We start from the raw sequence: 8,850 nt of genomic DNA on the forward strand, positions 1-8,850 counted from the left end.
GAAGAAAAAGCAGTGAATCACCTTACTGTATCAGTAGTAAGCCATTATATGAAGGCAGTATTGGAGAAAAATTTAAAACCAGGAAAAAATCTGAAAACTTATGGACTCCAAAAGTTTTCCTTAGCTTCCCAAACTGTAAACATCCTCAACAGAGGATTTTGTCCGCACCTCAAGGTGTATTTCCAGTCTGTTCCCAGCTCTTCAGCTTCCAGTCACAGACACGCAACAGAGGGAAGAATGAAGGGAGGCAGACGAACCCACACAAGGGGTATGCCTCCCATCTAGCACCTACTTTAATATACCACACAACGTGAACAGATCAGTCGGGAATTGTTACACCTTGTGCATGGTAAGCCTACAACTAAAGTATAACAAGATTAAATGAAAGGAAGATTTTGAACTTGGGAAAATCTTCTCCTGTGGAACCTGTTTTGCTGAAGACTCCATACACCTCCAAGAAGCAATTCATATTCAAATATTTGTGAAATGAGAGAAGACTTGAGAGCAACAATCCTGCCTTGGCTTCACGTGACAAGCTAAGAGTGTTCTTTGTCCTTTAGTATCACAAAGCTCATTCATGTAAAAAGCCACTGTCTTGCCCTGCCCACTGCTGGAGATGGAGCATGTGCTAGCAGAGCTGAAGTGATTTGGTCAGCTCTTAAAACCTGCCTCTTCCATCAGCACAGAGACATGCGTGACTGGCACTGGGGTGTTACCTGCAGTCGATGCAGTTATGCCAAAAGAAACTGTAGCAGAACGCTTAGAACTCTGACACGATGGATACCTTGTGGACAAACACCTCCATTCGACTGTGAGGTACCTGTGTGTGAGAAACCAGCCACTGCACCTGTGAGTTACTGCTGTCTCCCAGTGCAAGCTTTTCCCATTTCTGCATTCTCTGACCTTCTCCGAGTTACACAGACTCCAAGGTGAACTATTGTGAAGCCTCACAAACACAGTGGCCACCAGAACACATTTGATGACATTTTAATCCCTTCCAAATTATTTACAAGGCTGGCTTTGAGACTGTTACTTTTACCTTCAGGCCCAGTACTGCAGAGACAAAACTCTGACCGGTCAAGAACAAGGAATGCCTGCACTCTGTCTGTTCTCACAGGAAACCCTAATTAGAACAAGCCAAGTAACACACAGAGCTGAGCCTAGGCTGTATTCTACCAAGGGCATAATAAAGACAATAGTCACAACTTCTCCAGTTCACTAATATTTTTCTAATATTCCCCATGGCTTACACTTAGGGAGGTTCAGCCAAATTAAATTTAACCTACAAGTCACAACTGAAAAGTGTGCACTGAAGTCTGGTGTTAGGAACACTGAGGGCCATCCCTGACCAGGCAACTCCACTTCTGTTTTCAAGCACACAAGGACAGTTCCCTGTCACAGAGAACCAAGGCAGATGCGTGGGAAAACCATCGGTTAAACCAGGTATTTCTGAGCAGAGGCAAGGCCACTGCTGCCCTGCCCCAGAGAAGGAGAAAGATTCACTGAGAGATTAAAACTAAAGGGTTACAAAATACAGGCAAGAGCTAAAGTTGTCAGCAATGAACTGCGTTCTCCAGTCCTGTATGAACAGGAAACAGTCTCTGAAGGATGTTAGAGAAGGTCCTAGGAGGAGATAACCCTCCTACTTTTTTCTGCTGCAGGAGGGGAAGAGAGAAAGATGCTGCTATTGGTCAGCAGTAATCTCTCTGTCTGCATCCAGTTTGCTCGTCTCTCCTGGGGAAGGGGAACGCGGTGCAGAGTGAGAAACAGAAGGGATCCCATGAGCTACAATCCCTTCCACTACCGGTGGTTCTGGTAGCCCAGGGGTGGCTACTCCCACTACTCCTGAAGGAAACCTGAAACCAACAGAAACACAGAAATTACAAGCTTGTCCAACAGAGGTATGCAAGGGGAAAGGAGCCATGCCCTCAGGCACCTGCTGAATACAAATTCCTCTTTCTAACAGAAATGCCCCAAGACAGAACACAGGAAAAGCCTCCAGAGCTGAAGAGTAGCAGTTACACCCTCATACCAAAGGAACCCTGTTCTCAGACAGGCAGAGATAGTCTCAGGTCACATACTAAGCATTTGGAAAACAGGCACAAAGTTTATCTTCAGTGGAAAACAGTGTGAGGCACTGTATGAAGGTACCCTGAAGGGCTAGAAATTCCCTCCCCATCAGCAGGAGTGCAAGCTGCCAGTTACCCTTCACTGGGCTCTAAGACAGAAAAAGTAAAGAGCTGACCTAATAAAACAGCTAGACGCAAGATGAAAAATGGGACAGCGATACTGATGAATTGCTAATGAACCATTCTTCCATTACTTCCACTCTGCCTCCCTGTGCCTTCTCCATAAATATCCAAACCTCTGTAGATCTCTCCGAGGAGGGAAGAGAACGTATTTCCTACCTTTCAAACGTGAGAAAAACAGAAGGGAAGCAACCTGTCCCCAATCACTTGGCAGGCCACTAACAGACAAATAAACTGAAATACACTCTATTCAAGACACTGCCCAAATCCACTGGACAATGTCCCTTTAACGGTCCATATCTGGGCTGTAGATAAGAACTGTGCTTTGTTTGTACAGACCTAGTGATATGCATAACTTCTAAATGTTAAGATCTACATCTCTTTTCAGACACCCAGCAGGCTTTCTTGTATTAAGATATGTCTTGGGCAAGTCTTGCAAGAATTTGGAAAAATTAACCAGTAATTATACAGCTAGAGCTGAATATAACCGAGTAAATTGTAAATCTTAGTACAGCTTCAGAAGTGCTGCTTTGATGTTTCCAGGCAGAGTGCAGAGACAGAGTATATAGGAACAGAAACATGCCTGCTTGCACATACAAGCAGTTCTCAAACCCAAAGAGGGATGTTGGCCTACTTCTGTAGGAAGATACGCTTGGAAGCAGTAGCTTGGACAACCTACGTATCTCACCTGTAAGCCGCAGCTCCGTTGAGTTCTGGGTGGACAGTTGCAGGATCAATGCTGGACCACTGAGCTGCTAACAGCAAGTACTCCTTATTAACACAGTTTCTCAAAGCATCTGGTATGTGACCTGCAAGAGAGCCAAGAATGACAAAAAAACAGGACACAAGTAGGAAGGGCTTGTTCCCTGAAGCATTTACAAAGGAAAGTAGGAAGGAAAGGCACGTAATCTTTTCTGTCTACCTCCACAGGGTAACACTGGGCAGGGGAGACCCTCCTCTGAACAAGTAGTCTCTGGAGAAGACAAACTGATCCTTCCTTCCCACTCCTGTGATCTTGTGGAAATGATTGGCCACAAACTGCAATTGCCAAGCCTCAACTTCTCCAAGAGACAATACATACTACTCCAGAAAAAAGGTGGACAGTATAGCCGTCAAAAGAATTATTGCAGAGGATTTGGAAGATGTACTAGGTACAAGGCTTTCCCAGGGAGGGAAAGTGCCACTCCAGCATTAGTTACAAGATTCTCAGAAGGTAAAGAGACAATTATCAACTTACACTCCAGTTCCAGAAACCAATGACTCAGTGTAAGTTTTCAGAACAATCAGCATAATCCTTGCAGTGAACTAACAAAAGAATACTAATTCAGCAGCAGCTGCAGAGCACACAGTCTTCCTCATTACCTGTAATAGCTCTGCGGATCTCTTTAGCTGCATCTTCTCTGGATTCAATGGAAGCCTGCTCACTGTACCAGGCAGTGTGAGGGGTGCAGATCACATTGGGTGCATCTTTTAAGGGCCCCTGAGCAAAGCTGTGGGGGAGTGGGGGGGAAAAAAAAAAAAAAGTGGTTTCTCTCCAGCATAGGTGAGTCACAGGACAGCAGCAGGCATACAGGTGCAACGTTACCTGAAAGGCTCAGACTCGTGCACATCCAGTGCTGTTCCTCTGATCCTCCCCTCTTTCAAGGCTTGCGCTAAGGCTTTCTCATCTACCAGCCCTCCTCGGGCTGTGTTCACCAAGAAGCAGCCTTGGCGCATCTGGAAGAAGAAAAATATTAAGTGGGTTGAGAAGGAGACATTTCATGGACACTAACTGAATCTTGGGAAGTCTACTGGAAATGAGCAGGAGCCTGCAGTGATTAGATGAGGCCTGGACGAACTAGGAGTGCACTTACTGCAAAGCTAACCACAGGGGAAATGCCTGCAAGCAATGCTTGAGAAATTTGCTTTAAAAATGAACAAACAAAACCACAAGACAACAAGGGCAAAAGTGGAACTCTCAAGTTCTGCACTCCATATTCATCCTACTACATTAAAAAAGAAAGAGGACATGAATCAAGTATCCAGCTATACAAAACTGGACTACAACGTCCAGAGGTCTCCTACGAAAGCACTGAAAAGCATTCATAGACTAGTGGAGTAGAGCCCGAGACTGACTTTGCAGTGGGCTTGGGCAGTGAGGCTTTGGCAGAGCTGTGTAAAGAAACTTACACAGTCCCAGCCACACCACATCTGGCTCTCAACAGCACAGTCAATTATGCATTTGGAAGGTAATTTGAAATTATTGAATCACTTAAAACATTCTTTATAAAGGAAATTACTTTGTAAAAAGAGCCAGTCCTGTTCTTAACATTAAATTCTACACAGCACAAAGCACAGGCACCCGGATCCACATGCTCCCGGCCTCCAAATGCAGCAGGAGGCACACTCTCTCAGCCTCCGTGAAAGCAGCAGCTTCTGTTTGCATTCATTTCCACAGTGCTCTGTGGGGGAAATCAAGCTCCTGCTGCACCTGTTTAATAGTGAAGTCATTGATGAGGTGATGGTTATGTTCATTCAGGCTGCAGTGCAATGTGATGCAATCGCTGTGCATTAGTAGATCCTGCAGGGTTCCTACTCGTTGTAAACCCAAGGATCGCTCCACTCCATCCGGCAGATAGGGATCATAGAAAATCACGTTGAAGCCAAAGGACTTGGCTCGCAGAGCCACTGCCTGTCCAACTCGGCCTTCACAAAAGAAAACCCACAATCATCAAGGAAAGGTAAAACAAACTTTAAAGACAAGATACTGGGGCAGACTGGGAGCCTACACTGGAGTTTACTGCCAGGGCCTAAGGTAGTGCAGCCCTGGAAACCCCTGGGATTGCCACAGGGATCCAGAGGATGTTATTCAGTGCTGATCCCATGTGGCTAATTCTAGTCCTTCCCCATGCTATAGCCAGATCTTAGCCTAAAAGGAGCTGTTTTCAAACCAAATCTGGACCCTGAGTCAGAGGCAGTAACAATCTGGTTACAAGAACCTGGAGAAGGAATCAGTAGCTTTCAGGTGGTGTTCTTACTGATACCAGAGCCTAGCACACAGGGAAACAGTCACCTAGAAGAGCTGTCTCAATGTTCCAATTCTTCTAGCCATTTGAATATGAAAAAAAAAAAGTCCCCAATCCCATGACATACACCCAGCTCTTGAAGATATCCAGCATCACAGAACAGAGCACTAGCATTCCTTATCAGTCAGTGTTTCACCACGAACAGCTGTAAAATTATCACTTTTTTCAGTCTGTGACTCTTAGGTTCCCAAGAACTTTCACAGTTCACTTTTCACTCTAACAATTCCCATCACTTACCTAGTCCAATGATGCCCAAAGTCTCCCCACGGATACGCACAGCGCCTCCAGCCACCTCTCGAATCTGTTCTACGCTCGAGGCTCGATTCCCTTCCCGCATAGCCTGATGGAGCCAAGTAACACGGCGATAGAGGTTCAAGATGTGGCAGAGGGTGGAGTCAGCAGTCTCCTCTACTGAGGAGGAAGGGATGTTGCAAACTGCAATGCCTACAAAGCCACAGAGGTCATATGAGATTTTTATCATCAGAGCGCTAAACCAACATAGAGCTCTTCAGGCGTAAGTGCTGAAAGATTACTCAGTGCTCCAGAACTCCTACCAAGAAACACAGGATTCATTTCCAAAGCTCACTCTACAGCAACATAGACATGACCAGCCACCTTTTTAACCCCAAGGAAATACCATTTCTTCCTTATCAATATCCATTTGATACACTCACTAGAAAAAAAAAAACAAAAAACAAACAGGCTGAAATGAGAAAATTGGGTCATACAAGCGATGCAAGAAACTGACTGGCTTAGAAGATCTGCATCCAAAAAGATGTACTCATTCCACAGACACTCCTGGCAGATTAAATGGCAGACTGTAGGAGAATTAAAACAGATGGTTGAGCTCTTTCATGCCTCACAGTCCAGATAATCACTGCAAGCATCAGCTTTCCCAGGAACAACAACAAGTAATGACCTCATTAAACGCAACGAGAAGCCACAGGAGCCTCTCTAAATCCATTTGAAGTTACACTTAAAAATAACAACACGTAAGATTCCCACTCTAGAAGAACAGACAACCACAAGGGACCATAAAACCCATGGCTAGAACTATCACGTAAATTAGTAATGCAAACAGAGTTAAAGTCCTGGAAGCACAAGTTACTGTCAGGAAAGTGAAAGATGCAACACCAGCAAAATCTGGTCATTCCTGAGAAGTCTGTTGAGAAAAAAACCAAAAAGGCAGGGGGGTGGGGAGGAGGGCTGGCAACATACAACTTCACTGCTGCTATCCTTCATTCAACAAACCAGACAAGAAATAAAAATAACTAGATGAAAAAATGGTCTTTTCCCAAACGTAACCCTAGCCACTTGCCAAACCAAGGAAACTCTTCCTCCTCAGAAGTCCACCACCTATCTAAAACCTAGAAATAAAATCTAGGCAACAGCTGAAGGGACATACAATTCAGCAATGCATCACTCTTGTAAACCTGCTACAGAAGAGACATTCGACTAAACTCAGCCTGCGCTCTCCAAGAGAGCTGGGAGAGCAATGGTCACACGCAATCCCAGATACCCAACTCCTCTACCAAATCCTTTGCAACTGTGCCGTAATGCCACACAGACGACCAGGAGGACATGAGGAGGGGAGACAGGGAAACCTCACTTCTTTTAATCTCACTGGTTACCATCTCGTTCAACTTCAGGCAAGCCACATGCATTCATCTCTTACGTAGCTAGACACAAATTTGGCTTTACATGCAATGTTATACCTAAATGTAAGGAAACGCAAACACACACAACAGCCCTTTAGTCTGATTTGAAGATTCAGAACACATAAGGAATAGTATCTTACCTCAGAATGAGCTAAAGGGCCTGGCTAAGCTGGAAAATAATCATTAATTGTCCAAGAGCAAATCTGGGTAATCTGAAGAGCAAATGCATAAGGGTCATCGTACTGTTGCTCCAAAGCAAAAGCAGCAAGCAGCAGTCTGATGGTGAACTTTGACCCATTTCCCGTTGGGTTAATGAGCACGGAGTGGGGGAAAAGGGAAAGCTTTGAATCTGAATGAATCAAAAATATGGATGGTGACTTTACACAGAGAACCCTAAGAGCAGATTAAATTCCAAACTCAGCCCAAAAATGTAATGGCGGGATGCGAGCCAAAGACCTTGCCAGGAACTCTTCAGACTATTTGGTTGAATCATCCCGATGAGAAGACTCCTTAGACCTAATTCAAGCACTAGACAAATATGCACTCTTCATTTATTTGCAATTCATCTGTTCTTACAGATTGGGAAAATGTAATGCCTATTTCAATTTTATATATAAATACCTGCATTTGATTTAAGTTTAATCTGATCTGCATTGCATTAAGAAAGGTTTCAAATCACTGACACAAGCCTAAAAAAAGAAGAGGCAGGGAACTTAGATGATTCACCTCACCTAGGAGACTACAAGGTCCAAAAGTCTTACTGCCATTATGTTTAAGAAACGGCAGCTTTTTGTCACTTGATCCAGAGACTCTTCACCTGCCTAGGGCTCTAAAGGGATCCCTAGGCAAGTGCTGAATCAGAACCTACCTGCATACAACAAATTAACAGGAAAACTCACTCACTGCATCAGCATTTGCAGGCTGCTTTCAGACATCAGTTTGCTCAATTCTTTCCCCACAAACAGCACAAAGCCACTTCACCAAAACTTATCTAGACACTGTATTCAGGTTTCTGAATCCCAAACAATAGCAAAGACACTGACATCTATAGCAGAGCAATCTGAGAACCGAGAATCTTTCCTTCAAGCCACCTACCAGCTCCAATATTGGTCAGCTTCCTAAAGACGCCTGATACTAAGCATCTCCAAATCCTTTACATAAAAGGTTTTAAATGCACTCAGCTATAAAACAGAAAAGCACGTGCAGCGTTCCACTCCACATTCAGTTCTGATCGCAAAAGAGCCCTAATGGTGTAATCATACCTAATTCTGCAGCGGACTTGATGTCAACATTGTCATAGCCACTGCCAATACGCACAATGACCCTGAGGGCTTTGAATTTCTCCAGATCCTGGCGAGAAAGGGTAATGGTGTGATACATCAGAGCTCCTACTGCCTCGTTCAGCACCTGCAATGCAAACCAGTCCAAATCAATCTCTGCTTTAGTTACTCTAAGAGGCAGAGCTCCATGTTCGAATGCTTGTGCATTTTTTGCCCACCTTTTCATGGATTTCCTGAGTTGACTGCGCGTCACAAAATGCCACTGTAGCAACATCCTTCAGGATGGGCATTTCCACGGTGCAATCCCGTCCATCCAGCAGCGCGACCAGCGGCCGGGCTGGCATTGGGCCATTCACAATAGGAGGCCGTATACCTGTTGAGAGAGTCAATGGGACGATTCCATGGAACATGAGAGTGGTGGAACCCTCACCTGCTGGTCCAGCAAGGCACTGGTGCTGTGGCACCCAGATTAGTCACAGCAAAAGAAATAAACAGGAAACAAACTCAGGGAAATGAAGCTAGGAAAAAACCCTCTCCCACCCCTTTCCAAGGAAACACAAACGCTGTTTAGCCCATAACGGTATAACGGACGGTGTGC

At 44.8% G+C, this 8,850-nt stretch overlaps 1 protein-coding gene across 1 annotated transcript; it reads right to left on the reverse strand.

The window, feature by feature from the left end:
- Window positions 1-1,456: 1,456 nt before the first annotated feature.
- On the reverse strand, window positions 1,457-8,621 carry LOC104458731 (C-terminal-binding protein 2-like). The gene is made up of 8 exons (XM_010084361.1): window positions 8,471-8,621; window positions 8,235-8,379; window positions 5,552-5,758; window positions 4,720-4,934; window positions 3,835-3,965; window positions 3,612-3,739; window positions 2,938-3,058; window positions 1,457-1,856 (listed from the first exon to the last, which is right to left on the reverse strand). The coding sequence occupies exons 1-8, from the start codon at window positions 8,594-8,596 to the stop codon at window positions 1,685-1,687; spliced, it is 1,245 nt and encodes a 414-aa protein (XP_010082663.1). The 5' UTR covers window positions 8,597-8,621; the 3' UTR covers window positions 1,457-1,684.
- Between the last annotated feature and the right edge of the window lie 229 nt (window positions 8,622-8,850).

The sequence above is a fragment of the Pterocles gutturalis genome, unplaced genomic scaffold, assembly GCF_000699245.1.
Source record: "Pterocles gutturalis isolate BGI_N339 unplaced genomic scaffold, ASM69924v1 scaffold45535, whole genome shotgun sequence".
Lineage (NCBI taxonomy): Eukaryota > Metazoa > Chordata > Aves > Pterocliformes > Pteroclidae > Pterocles > Pterocles gutturalis.

Bases quoted from the DNA above. Each gene is read 5' to 3' on its own strand.
- LOC104458731 (XM_010084361.1), bottom strand. From the start codon at position 8,596: ATGCCAGCCCGGCCGCTGGTCGCGCTGCTGGATGGACGGGATTGCACC. The intron at 3,966-4,719 runs GTGCAGCAGGAG...TTCTTCTTCCAG, and splicing joins ATGACTTCACTATTAAACAG to ATGCGCCAAGGCTGCTTCTT. The intron at 3,059-3,611 runs GTAATGAGGAAG...GCTCTCTTGCAG, and splicing joins GATCCGCAGAGCTATTACAG to GTCACATACCAGATGCTTTG.